The sequence below is a fragment of the Alligator mississippiensis genome, chromosome 9 (genome assembly GCF_030867095.1).
Source record: "Alligator mississippiensis isolate rAllMis1 chromosome 9, rAllMis1, whole genome shotgun sequence".
NCBI classification, from domain to species: domain Eukaryota; kingdom Metazoa; phylum Chordata; order Crocodylia; family Alligatoridae; genus Alligator; species Alligator mississippiensis.
The window spans coordinates 50716926-50730551 of NC_081832.1; the positions used below are offsets into that span (position 1 = coordinate 50716926).

Here is a 13626-nt window from a genome sequence, read left to right on the forward strand (position 1 = left end):
GAAAAAACAAATTATACAAATTGTCTGAAATGGATTAGAGCATCTCCACAGTGAATTCATGGTAAGTTATTTAGTTTTAATGTTTGCTCTTGAAGCCTAAATAAACTAGAGTCACAAGCTTGCTTCCTGTGCCTGAGAGCTCTCTCAGTTCTTGGAACTAAATGCTGAGTGAAATATCTCAATGTGCACTTCGGAAGTGATTGGATTTAGGATCTGATGGACGATTTTAAGTGCTGACCAAGTACTTGATATTGTGCAAGACAGCCTGTAGACTGAGAGTCGGGAGTTGATTCAGAATTTAAATAAGCTTTTTGGATTATATTTTCGCTATTTAGTTTAGCTCTAATATAAACACAAAGTGTAAAGGCATAGGCAGTATTACAGCTGGATGTGAGTTTAAGCATGTGGCCTACACTAGAAACACTTTTAGGAGTTTAAATTATGTTTGGAATGGCACATATGATAGAGGAAAACCCCCAAAATGCTATGTAAAACTCAGTTTTCTTAAGTGAATGATAATTAATTTTGCTGACACTCTGTATATATGGTCCCTACAACGCTGAGATCCTGATCCTATCCAGGCCAGTAGAAAAGGTTTCTTTGACTTCGCTAAGACTGTAATTTTCACCCGTTGTATTTTTGTCTTGTGATATTGGGCTGTTTTTGCTTTATGTAGCTTAGCTTTGTATGGTGGCTTCCCAAATTATAGAGACCAATAAATGGACCAATAAAGATGCTTCCTTTTATGAAAAATATATTTACTTGAATGGACACATGGTGCTTATCAGTGAGATGTACAATCAACCACATGAAACATGAAATTACAGGGGTATGGAGAAAGTCTTCAATTTTGATTTAAAAAAGGCAACAGCATTGGCTATTCTAAGCTTTCATGGAGAGTTCTCCAAAAGGTGGAGTAAAATGTGCTACTAAAGCATGATATTATGAATTGTAATTATAGGGGCAGCTTAGCTTGACAAGAATGTAGAGGAGATGCATGGCAAACGGACATGGTCTTTGAAACCTCAAGAGCATTGATGTAATCTTAAAAACCAGAATCTGGTTTTCCTGGGCAACCAATCTTGAGTTATATGTTGCAGGTCAGCCTGGGAACCTTGTTGGCATCAATACAAGTTTGTGTAGCTTGTTTTCATTAGACTAAATCAGTGATTCTCAACCTTTTGGACTCAAGGCATTCCTTGATGGGCTCAAGGCACCTGTCAGAAAATCTCTGCTTTTGGTTTTTGTCCTCTTTTTTACTACAGAAAAATACTAAAGCAATGTTTTGGTTTTTTTTGTTTCAAAAAATTCAGGAAGACCACAGTGGGGCAGAATATTTGTAATGCTATGGATTCTTATTTGAAATCTGTGCATTTGTCTTGTGAATTGTTTGCATACCTAACATTGCTAACCCTGTGTGACAGCTGGCGGCACACCTGAAAGGATCTCAAGGCACCCCAAAATGCTGTGGAACCCTGGTTAAGAATCATTGGACTAAACTCTTTTGGGAACTAATCTAGAAAAGCTGCATGTGGCTATGTCAGGTTGAGAGAAGGATTTGTTAGTTTAATTTTGGTTCTGTGACTGTTATATTGTGTTTAGCCTCTCTTCTGTATGTATTCCTTCTATGTGGCTATGAGCACTAAACTTTGTAGCATGAACTTACCAGCTACTTTAGAAATTTGTGTGTTGACATGGAAAACTCTTTGTTTCATCAGAGTTATTCAACCTGCAAACCACTGACTCTGATTAACTCTCTTTCTTGAGAAACCTATGAGGCTTAGCTGATACCTAGAAATTACCTGCAAAAGTATACAGACGGAAGAAGTCGGTTTCAGATGAACAGTGCTCTCATAATTTGGAGTCATTGCACAACTAGAAACAGGAGTGATGAATTTAGAAGGTAGGATCCTTATTGGCCTGTGTACCAGTACCTTGGCCAAGCCTGACAGTGTGATGAGGACACTGATGCAAATTTCACTGAACCTGTTTGTTCTATGCAGATCTATAATTTTCTCCCAACACTTTTTAAAGGGTGAAAATATTTGTGGTTAAATAATTCCTATGCTACATTGTTATTTGCCTTGCTGACACATTGATTCCAAAGGATTTGACTGGGAAACTAGCACCCCCGTTGCCTGGTATGATCATGGAGGAAAGGTCATAAACACCTGGAGCCTCAGAATGGCTGAGGTACTTGTTCAGGGCCTGAAGGTTGTCAGACTACTGTTTAAAAGCTTAAGATGGCCGTGGTTCAAGTCTGGGAGTGTGCCAGAGCCAGGAGAGGTGCTATAGTTCTGGATTGCTACCCAGCCCGAGAGTATTAAGGAAATGTTTGGGATTTAGTGGTTAGATTTAGTGGTGGCCATCCAGTGAAGGGAACTGGGAAACAGCTTCAGTGGAAAGAGAAGTCTATTGGGAGTGTAACAGTCTGTGAGAAGACTACTGGGAGTGTCCAGCATCCATGAGTTGGTTGTATAAGGAGAAGTCAATCAGAATTATGCATGTTCTACATGTTCTGTAATTAATAATCTGAACATTAGTGATTTGAACTCAAGACTGAGGCAAGAACTCCAGTTGTAATTATCTTGGCTTCCAGTTACTAGGTATGGCATAGCTTGAAAAAGATGCCATTTCTGATGCTTGAATGTAAACCCCTCCCTTTAAAGTACTGCAAGTCTACAGAAGTTAAAGATTTTCCAAGATGAGCTATTTTTTTTTAAGGGCGTATTGGGACTAGAGACCAAAAAGGAGTGAATGAAATCAAGCTTAGTTTTATTGTAATAAATGCCCAGTCCCCCAATAATGTGTATATGCAGTTATCACAAAGAAGGTGGTTTCTGGTGATAACAGACTTAAGATTTTTTCAAAAAAACCCAAAAAACAAAACAAAAACCACGTGTGTGGCACAGAAGAGTACTTGTAAAGTTTTTATTGTTCAAACAGTGCAGCAAGACAAAAAAATAATGTAAGTACTTCTAAGGTTATTTGAAGCTGCATTATGCCATGTATCAAGGAATGTTGGAGACACTTTAAAAAAAAGTATTCAAATGTCTGGCTTAAGTTCAATAGATTGTCTTCAGAGAAGAATGTAGGATTAAGCAACTCTGAGGAATTTTTGCTATGGAGTGGGGTTTGCTCCAATTGCTTGAAATATCCCTGTTTGCAATAAGCATGCACGTTGTGTGACACATTCTTCAGCATATTTACCAAATGTGTATTAAATTAAATAGTTATTAGAGCATAGCAGGGCATCTTTATAGTTAAAGCTTCCATTAAAGTAATAGCTTAGCTTGAATTCACTTTATTGATGTTTATACAAAGTATACCTTCCATACCATTGCAATCCATGTTTATATTCCAGCTGAAATAATTACATTCCATTGTCTGTTTATTCCTATATTCTTAAAGCTGCCACTATACCTATGTTAAGAAGTTAATAGTTCTTTATTTTTCCTTGCTTAAGTTATATGCCAAAAGAAAAATAAATTGACTAGAGAGTTATAAGAACATTAGTTTTACTAAAACTGTTGTGGGGGGAGGTCACAAGTTCATTTTGTTTTCCTCTTTGTATGGGTGAATCGTGGTAACAGAAATACTTGAAAACTAAGACAGAAGAGCTATACACTCACCTTCCAGCTTCTCTCTCTTCTGTGTTCCTTGGGATAACGTTCTTTGAACAACTAACACCACACAGTAGGAACAGGGCTCTTATGTACATCAGGGGTAAAACTTAATATGACAGCCCCAAATGCCAGGCAAGATGCAGGACTTGTTTGCTGCATTGAATATTGTCTACAACAAGTTCTTGTGTGAGCCTTTTTTTAAACAGTGGAGGTAATTTTAGCAATACATTTAAACAATTTTTAGACTTGGTTTCCAAATGTCTTAGGAAAATATGATGTAAAGAATTACTATTTCATATTCATGAAAAGTCTGTACCAGTTCTGGTTCAAATTGATATATCTGAAACCCAATGTAGATTAGACATGAACAGTTAGATTTTTTTGTAGCTGGAACCAAACTAATTCATAGATTGTAAGGCTGGAAGGGACCTCAGAGCATCGTCGGGTCCAGACCCCTGCACCCAGCAGGAAAGACAACTGATGTCAGGTGACCCCAGCAAGGTGACCATCCAGTCTCCTTGAAGATTTCCAGGGTAGGCAATTGCACCACCTCTTGAGGGAGTTTATTCCACAGTCTGGACACCCTAGTTGTGAAGTAGTTTTTCTTAATGTTGAGCCTGAAACAGTCTTCTAGGAGTTTGTGACCATTACTCCTAGTTTTCCCTAAGGGTGCCCTGGTGAACAGTTGCTCACCAAGCCCTTCATGTACACCTCTGTAGTAGTAAGCTGCTACTAAGTCCCCTCTCAGCCTTTTTTCAGGCTGAAGGGTCCCAGATCCCTCAGCCTTTCCTTGTATGGCTTGCTGCACAAGTCTTTGATCATATGGGTGGCCCTTCTCTGAACTCTCTCAAGCTTTACCACATCCTTGTTAAAGCGTGGTGCTCAGAACTGGATGCAGTACTCTAGCTGTGGTCTCACCAATGCAGAGTAGAGTTGGAGAATCACTTCCTTGGTTTTGCTGGGGATGCATCAATTGATGCATGCCAGGGTATTGTTAGCCCTGCTTGGCTGCAGCATCAAATTGCAGGCTCATGTTCACACTGTGGTCTTATTAATACCCCCAGGTCTCTTTCATTCATAGTCCTGGTGAGGTTGGTGTTGCCAAGCCTGTAGGTGTATAGGGGATTGTTCCTCCCTAGGTGGACCACTTTTCATTTCTCGACGTTGAACTTTGTCTGGTTCCGGTCTGCCCAACTTGTCAGCGTGTCTAGGTCTGCCTATATCTGCAGCCTTTCTTCAAGCATGACCATGCTTCCCCATAACTTGGTGTTGTCTGTGAACTTGGCCAGTGAACTCTTCACCCCCATATCCAAATCATTGATAAAGATGTTGAATAGCACTGGACCAAGCATGGACCCCTGTGGGACACCACTGGCCACTTCCCGCCAAGATGACACAGATCCGTTCATTAGAACTGTCTGGGTCCTACCCTGCGGCTAGTTTCCTACCCACCTGACTCTCGCAATTAAGCCTACAGTCTTCTAATTTTCTCATGAGAACATTGCTGGATACCAGATTGAAAGCTTTTTGAAAGTTGAGGTATATAAGGTCAATGTCCTCTCTCTATCCAGGTGGTGAGTGACCTGATCATAAAAAGAGATGAGGTTGATAAGACAAAACCTGCCTGCGATGAAGCCATGCTGGCTGTTCAGAATCCTACCTTCTGCAAGCCTATCACACATAGACTCCTTCATGAATTTTTCCAGGATTTTTCCCTGGAATAAAAGTTAGGCTAATTGGCCTATAGTTACTAGGGTCCTCCCTCCCCCCCTTTCTGAAGATGGGCACAACATTGACCCTCTTCCAATCCTTGGGGACCTTCCCAAAGTTCCACAAGTTTTGGAAGAGATTCGCCAAGGGTTCTGCGATTACTTTGGCCAACTCCTTCAGCAGTCTTGGATGAAGTTTTTCCGGTCCTGCTGACTTTATATACATCCAGTTTCTTTAATTAATCACACACCAGTTCTACAGCAATAGTATGAAGGCTGTCATTTGAACCCTGCTCATTCTGTACCCTAGCTGGCATGATTTTTTCCCCTTGGCCCAGTGAAAGACTGAAGCAAAGTAGTCATTCAGGAGTTCAATTTTCTCCTGACTGCTGGTGACTAGCTGTCCTGAGTTGTTGAGCAATGCCCCACACTCCCATTAGTTTTCCTCCTGTTCCCTACATACCTAAAGAAGGACTTCTTGTTGTCCTTGATTCCCATTGCTAATTTTAGTTCAGTTGTTGCCTTAGTTTTTCTAATCTGGTTCCTAAAAGTGTGGGCCATTGCTATATAGTCTTCTTTGGGGGCTGTTTCTAGCTTCCATTGACTGTACTCCTCTTTCTTCTTTCCTAAGAGGGCCATGATATCCATGTTTAACCAAGAGGGCTTCCCAGCCCTTTTGCTACATTTTCTCCACATGGGAATGGACTTCCTTTGTGCTTTAAGGATTGTGTCCTTTAGGAACAACCACCCTTCATGCATTCATTTTGCCTTCGGTCCCTGATTCTGCAGCACATTCCCTACTAGTGACCTGAGCTTGTTGAAGTTTGCATTTTTGAAGTCCAAAACTTCAAGCCTGATATCCGATTTGACTGCCTTGTGACCAGACCATGAACATAATGGTTTCATAGTTACTATCACCCAGGCTGCCCTCTGTTTAAGTTGGTCACCAGGTCATCCCATAGTCAACCACTAAGCTTTGTATAAAAGGAAACCTAAAATGTTACTTTCTCACAAACACCAATAGTAAACCACTAGTGTATGAAGCCAAATAGTGACTTGAAGTAACACAATTTAATTGATTGAGACAATTGGTGGAAGAGGTCTTACTGTTATTTGTGGTGGAGAGCCAGGTCCTCTTTGGCTTATGGCAGAAAATGGAAGGTTCACCTAGGACATTGGTTCTCAACTTTTTTTAGATTCAGAGCGCTCCCCACAACTTCTTTTGAATTTGGCAGTACCTTTGAGAACCAGTGTTGTGCTGCTCAGCTTACCTCAGTGGTCCCTATGAGGTGTGAATGTATTAGATGTGCTCATTAGAATCCAGCTGAATTTTTTATGTTGAATCTACTGATAGCATCTACTTCATAGCTTTACTTTGTTCCAAATTTATTCAGTGTTGGCCAGCATGCCAGCACTCTTACCCTCTCTTGTGGTTGGAGTAATTTTATTTCTGAATGCCCTAGGTCAAATACACTAGTTCTCAACTAGGGTAATGCTAATACTACCAGATGAAAGTGCCCCACACACCTTGTGTACCAGGAAGGTTTGGGACATGAATGTGTGCTTTTGCATCCAGTAAGGTTTTCTGATAGGCCTAAAGCAGATGGGAGTAGGTACCTTCCATTCCCAGTGCAACCTTACACCACGTCTTTCAGAAAACAGACATGCGGGACAGGTATAACTGTCCCATCCATCTGTTTCACAGAGAAGAGTGTGTGTGTGTGTGTGTGTGTGTGTTAGACTGGGAAGGGCTGAGGCAAGAATTGGTGCTCCTTCCTTATCACGTAACCCTGCTGGAGGCAGGAACACGTGTATTCCACGGCCTGTCCCAGTTTGACTGTCCATGAGACACAAGGGACACTTTTTTACCTGGCTAGAGTGGTGGTATCTGCACTGCAGCACCTCCAAAAGGGTTTCATGGCACCCCAGGGTGTTATGGCAACTCTGTTTGAGAATCACTGCTTTGGAAGATGGGGTTTTAATCTGTTCTTTTTCCACCAGAAAAGTTGAACCTGGGTGCAGAGTTCTTCTGCAGTTGGTAATGGACTGAGATCAGTGTCTAAAGGAGAGGAGATTGAGGTTGGAGAAGAGAATAAACTGTTGCTGGTTAATAAGAGAAAATTACCATAACTTTGAAAAGAAGGATTTGAAAGCAGCCTAAATTTATTCTACTTTCTTTCAAGCTATATCTTGAAAAAGAAAGATGTAGCTGAAATTTGAATCTGCAACCTGGAGCTTGTCTTCCTATAGAGTTTTGCTGTAAAAAACAAACCCTAAAACCATAGTAAAAACTAAAAATGAAATGATTCTGAAGGCAACTGATACAATGCCTTCATATCCACAACCTTTGCTGTAAAAAAAACCAAACAAACAAAAAACCCTACTTTTGGAGCAGGAAGGTATGGATTCTTTATTTGAAGATACCATGTCTGTGTTTTAGATGATGTTTCTCAGTTTGGCAGTAGAGTACTTCGATTCTTGATACTGGAGCCAGCACAATTTGAGAATTTCAGTGCATCTTTTCCTCCGATTACCAAGGAATATGGTTTCAGGTCAGAAATAAATAGAGTGTATTATATGGGCCACCTAGTACAATACTTTTAAATAACTAATATCCTGTTTTTAAAGATTTTTTTTTTTTTTGAATAGCAGTAGATCTTTCATTTGTCTTCAGTAATCCATGTGCTTCATGGATATGATTCCTGATATTTAGCATTCACAATAAAGATCTCCAGCAAAAGGATGATGTAATTTTTGGTAGGTCAGGTAGTATGTGGGTCTAATTCCAAACTGCATTCCTTGTTTAAGGCTTTCAGTGTTGACGGTAAACCTTTTAATCAGTCTTTTAAAAAATATTGTATTTTACAATGATGCATAGAAAGCTCATATGTAAAAAAAAAAAAAAAAAAAAGTACTAAAAGTGAGTTGTTAAAAGTCAAATCTTTTAAAGGCATTCTTTGCTTTTAGTTAATATCACTGAAAACCCATAGTTAGTTTATAACCTTCCAGTGTGTCATCACTATGTCGCTTAGTTATCTAAACAATGTGAGGTTTGGAGTAGCAAAAGAAAGAGTAGAATTTGTTACGAACTTTCTTTGCTTTTGGTGGACATGAAGCACTCCATAAAACCTTAAAAAGTAAAAAAAAATTATTTTACATTACATAATTGTCTTTTGGGAGTGATTATGATTTGGACTAGAAAGCGGAGAAGTTTGCTATGGCAGAAATTCTAGTGAGTGCTTTAAATAAATATCAGTTCATGGCCACAGAACAAGAAACGTATGTCCTTATCTTGAAAATAAAATGGAAATATAATGGAGGAGTCTGTCTGCACACTTGAGAAACACATTGCAACTTATCTCTCTCCTTTTACTTTAGATTTATGCTACTAATAAGGCCCAGAGTGGGGTGAACAAGGTTCAGCATAACAGGCATCCATACCAGATGGCTTGTGTGGCATCTGTGCGTAGGATAGGAAGTTGCTGAGAACAGTGCCAGTGGCATCTCTTTTCCTCTGCAAATGCCATATGAATAACTTTCAAGAGATATGTTCAGTGAGGTAGATCATTAGAACTTTCTCAACACTAACACTTAATTTTTCATGTTGTGAACACAGTGCTACTACATACACACTGAAAGGTTGGTCCTGGGTTGTGAATATACAGTACAACTAATGAGTCCTGATTATAGCAAATGCCTACTCTGAACAATTCCAACAGGATAAACCATTTTTATTGTAAAGCAGCAAAAGGACAAGCTGCATTATAGTAAACACCTCTTTTAATGAATTTTACTCCTAATCCTTTGGGGATTTGTTGTGATAAACGGGGATCCTGGTTTTGTGTGTTTAAAAATCCCAAATTACTGAGTAACACCCCCCCTTTTACATTTTCCCATGTTTAAAATGAAACATTACTCTGTGTGTGTGTGTGTGTGTGTGTGTGTGTATCAGTTGAACACAATATTTTATGGATATATTTACTATTTTTAAGCAATTTGGAAGCCTCAATCACTATAATTAAAATAAGTTCTAAATCCCTATATATTTTGGCATTTGATTTCTGGGGGGTTTATTATAGAAAATCAGAGCCCTTCCTGCTCCCTCTGTTTACCAGGACCTGGGTCCAGCTGTGGCTGTCTCTTTCCACTGTGTTGTGGCACTGAGCAGCCCTGATATGCCAGTGCCTTGCACACACCATTGCCCCTCACTCCCCACTCACAGCTCCTTGACCCTGCTAGCCCTGCTGGAGGTGGGGCAGGGCCAGGGATCTGTGTCCACAGCACCCAAGTCCCAGCTGCTGTCCCTGGGAAGCAGCATCTGTTGTGACCCAAGCAGGGTGCAGAGCCCAGATCCCCTTCCCTCCCGGGCTGCACTGCTGGAGTGGAGCCCACAGGTGGGGAGGATGCAGGCTACCTGCTGTGGCCTTGGGGCTTCCCACCCTGCTGCTCCTCCCCCCCCCCCCCCCCCCCGAGGCCTCTGACTCAGCAGGCAAAACCTGGTGCAGGAGGGCAGAACAGGGCAGGGAGACTTAGTGTCACCACTGGGAGCCCCACAGCACCATGGCAAGGCACCCCTTGCCCACCTAGCAACAGTAGGGGGCACAAACTGTGTTGCCATACCCCCTGCTACTGCAGGGGAAGGGGGCTCCTTGCCATGGCAGCGTGGGGCTGCCAGCAGTGGCACCAAGCCTCCTCACCCTGCTCTGCTGTGCCAGGTTCCTCCCGCTGGACCATGGAGGCCCGAAAGGGAGGGCAGCAGTGCAGGGAGCCCTAATACCACAGCAGGCAGCCTGCATCTGCCCTCACCCCTGCACATACCTGGGGGGCATGTGCAAGCCATATCTCCCCAGGGCAGTGTGCACAGTGGCGTGGAGCCAGCACCCCTGTCAGCCCCTGGATAAGCTGCCCACAGCTCCATCCCACTCCCCAGCCAGGCTCTGCAGCTGTGCATTCTGGCCTTGGGCCCCCATGTGCCACCCCAGCTGGGTAGTGCCTCCAGCTCCAGCCCTGCCCAACTCCCTCCCTGTGGGGGCCTCAATTACCCACCCCTCTAGTCTTACCAGTGGGGAGCTGCTGTCCATGCTGCCTGGCTGCCACATGCATGTGTCTGCATGCACATATCTATAGTGCCCCCTGCCTGATTACCTTCCTCCTGCACCCCCAGCCTCTTGCAGGCTGGAACTCAGCCAGCCTGCAAGGGAAACCCACCATTTCTCATGGTTTTTCTCTTTTAAAGAAAAAAATCCACATTTTTCTGCTCAAAATGAGAAAATATTCATTTTTCTGTGGTGAACAGAAAACCCGGATCCCTGGTCGTGAAGTTGTAATGTGATGTCTTTTAGTAGCATGGTACTAATATCACCAAGGTCACAGGTTTGATCCCCAGTTGGACTAGATGATCTATTGTGGACCCTTCCAGCTTTACTTCTCTACGAATAATGGTCAGTAAATAATTGCTGTTAGGACATTCCCAGTTACCACCTCCACACTGACTTGTATCTCTGTAGTTAAAGAAATACTCAAACTATTTTTCCAATGAAATGATTGGTTTCTTAATGTTGCAGACTGATATTTAGTTTTCACACATTAAAGTCTGACCTTCTGGAGCCTTATAATTTTGTGAATTTTGAGCTATTTCTTATAGCCCTTGGTGTGCCATAATAATGCTTGAAAATACAAACTTTAAAGATAAGAAGGTAAAATTAATAAAACATCATTTTTTGTTTAAAGTTGCAACATTTTAAAGATGACTATCTTGACTTAATCTTGTAGATTAGGACTTTTTGTATAGACTTTAACTTTGTTACTGAAGTAAAGAGAAGAAATTGTATTCCAAGAAAAGGATGCCTTTTAATGTAAAAGATTAATTGTTTCTCCTTAACGTTCAGAATGAATTAGAGGAAAAGCACTTCCAAGGTGCAGTTTTACCAGGTTCCCTATATTATCCCATTGCTAAATCCATGTTGCTTGAACAGAAAGGGATGCGACTTGCTGAGAATAGCCTTTGAGGCTGAAACAGAAGGTTAGAGGCAACGACTTCTCATTTGTCTACTATAGAGAGATCCATGAGCAGGTATTTAGGGTCTAAAACATTGGGATGTAATTGAGGACACAGGAACTGTCTGGCAAAGAACTTAGTAATGGGTTTGGAGGAACAGACAAAGTATGAGACTTTCCAGAGCAAGCCCATCCACAGCCTGGTGGCAGGATCTTTTTCAGGTCATCTGCTGTTTTGTCATCTGCCAAGAGATGAAGTTGCCATAGCTGAAGAGTCCAGGGATACCTAAGTGATGGCTTTGCTTGGCAAGATTGCTCCTCATGCATGAGTAGTGACCAGGTTTCTCTAATCAAATTTGAACCTAACCTTTCCATTCCATTCTGCTAGTCCCAGCATATCTTTCTTAATTAGTATTGTACTTACAAGTACTTATTTAGTATTGCCTGTGCAGTATATTGTTTTGTCATGAACTGGAGTACTGTTGGTGTTTAATGGATGTGCAGGGCTGTTCTTGCTGACAAATGCATAACTAGAGAATTTAGGGCTCTGGATAGGCTGCGGGGTGTGGGCACATGCAAGGTGTGGGCGCTTGTCTCCTTGTACAAGAGTAGCAGTTACTGTGACAGTTTGGGTTCCTTGGAGGCTGCTGTTTTGGCACCTGCTGTGACTTCATACCTGGGCTGGTTCCATGGTATCCCACCCCTACGTGTCCTACAGCTTGATGAGGAGGCCCAGCACACTACTAGAGCTGTCTGGAATACCCAGGCATTTAGTTCAGTTGTAGTATAGTGACTGACTATTCTTCAAACCACTTGGATTTCCTTAGAAATCCCAACCTTAAGGGTTAGGAACTCAAATCTCATTGTATTCCCATCTCTAAAAATGAAGGGAAAAAGCACTTGATATAAGGGAGAAGCAGGGTGAGACCAAAATGCATTTGATTTGTTATTTACCTATTCAAATTATAACTGAAAAAATAGTTTGTCTAGCTTGGGGAGATGATAAACAAGTTTCTGATTTTACAGTTTACTTTGTCTTAACTGCATTTTTGATTTCTACTCTAATAACAAATTTTCTGTTTATTTCTATTTGCAGTGATTTAGAAAAAAATAATATCACAAGAATTGCTAAGACAGACTTTTCTGGGCTGAAGAACCTCCGTGTTTTGTGAGTATCAGACTAAGTTTACATGAAAATATTTTGTAGACTTTTAGTCTTCAAAATATAAGCACCTGAAATGATACATAGTGATAATTTATTCTATTTTTGTCTTCTGTATACATAGTCTATAATGGGTAACTACACAACTTCACTGAAACATTAAACCCCCCCCCCCAAAAACATTAATTTTGACCCCATGCTATACTGTAGAGAAAATTTACATCTAAACTTAGATTCAGTGCTATTTCTTTGGTTGTTTCTTGCTTTTATTTAAATAAGCATTTATGGTAAAAGCTGTTCTTCTACTCTAGAATGCTTTGTAAATTAATTAAATCAATTTATCTCTGAGCTATCTTTGGTGCTTTGAGTTTCTGAATTGTTTACAGAGATGACTACATGTGGAAAGGGCGACTATGGAATACTTGACAATTATAAAGTTCACATCTAAAGAAAGCAGTCCAAAGCTCCTGGCCAAATACTTATGATAAAAACCGTAGTCATGGCTATTACCTGATCAGTTTATAACAGTTCAGGTTCCCACTATCAACTGTAACCTTACTTGTGAATCTTTGGAAACAAAGAAATTTCCTGGGGTAGGTGGGAGACTGGGGGATAAGTGGAAGTAGTTTTTCCTGAAGCTGGTGTGGGAAGGATTTGATTATATTTTTCCAGTTCCGGAGCAAATGCTGGTATAATTCTGGTCCTCCCCAAGTTCATTATAATATTTAGTGTCAGTGAGTTGTCTGTTGTCTTGATGGTTGAGGATGACTATAGTTCCACCTTTGTTCAGTAGTTTGATTACTATTTCAGTATTGGATCTTAGGGACTGTCTAGCTTTTCTCTGAAGGAGAAAGCTTGTTGTGGTCCTGGCTTTTGTTGAGAATATTACTGTGAGCTTTCTTCCTGAAATAGTTGATGTAGTAGTGCATCTGGTGGGAGGTGTCCAGTCTGTTGTTTCAGTATTGTTGGTCTTTTCAGTTGTGGCAGCAGGGTTGTCAGAGGTGGTTTGGGTGAGACTGGAAGAGTGCTTAGTAGCAGTAAGTCACACACTGTCAAAGTATCATTAGCTTTGAATGGGGAAAATACTCTTTAGTTCTTGGATTTTCATAAAGTTTATTTCAGTTTATTAGCT

The 13626-nt window shown here is 41.0% G+C and overlaps 1 protein-coding gene across 3 annotated transcripts in view; it reads left to right on the forward strand.

Moving 5' to 3' along the window:
* Positions 1–13626, forward strand: part of SLIT3 (slit guidance ligand 3) — a 964832-nt gene that overhangs the window by 18549 nt on the left and 932657 nt on the right. For all 3 annotated transcript variants that reach the window (XM_019487139.2, XM_019487141.2, XM_019487140.2), the window contains exon 2: positions 12429–12500. In XM_019487139.2, coding sequence (XP_019342684.1) covers positions 12429–12500 — 72 coding nt within the window. The remainder of the gene's footprint in view (positions 1–12428; positions 12501–13626) is intronic.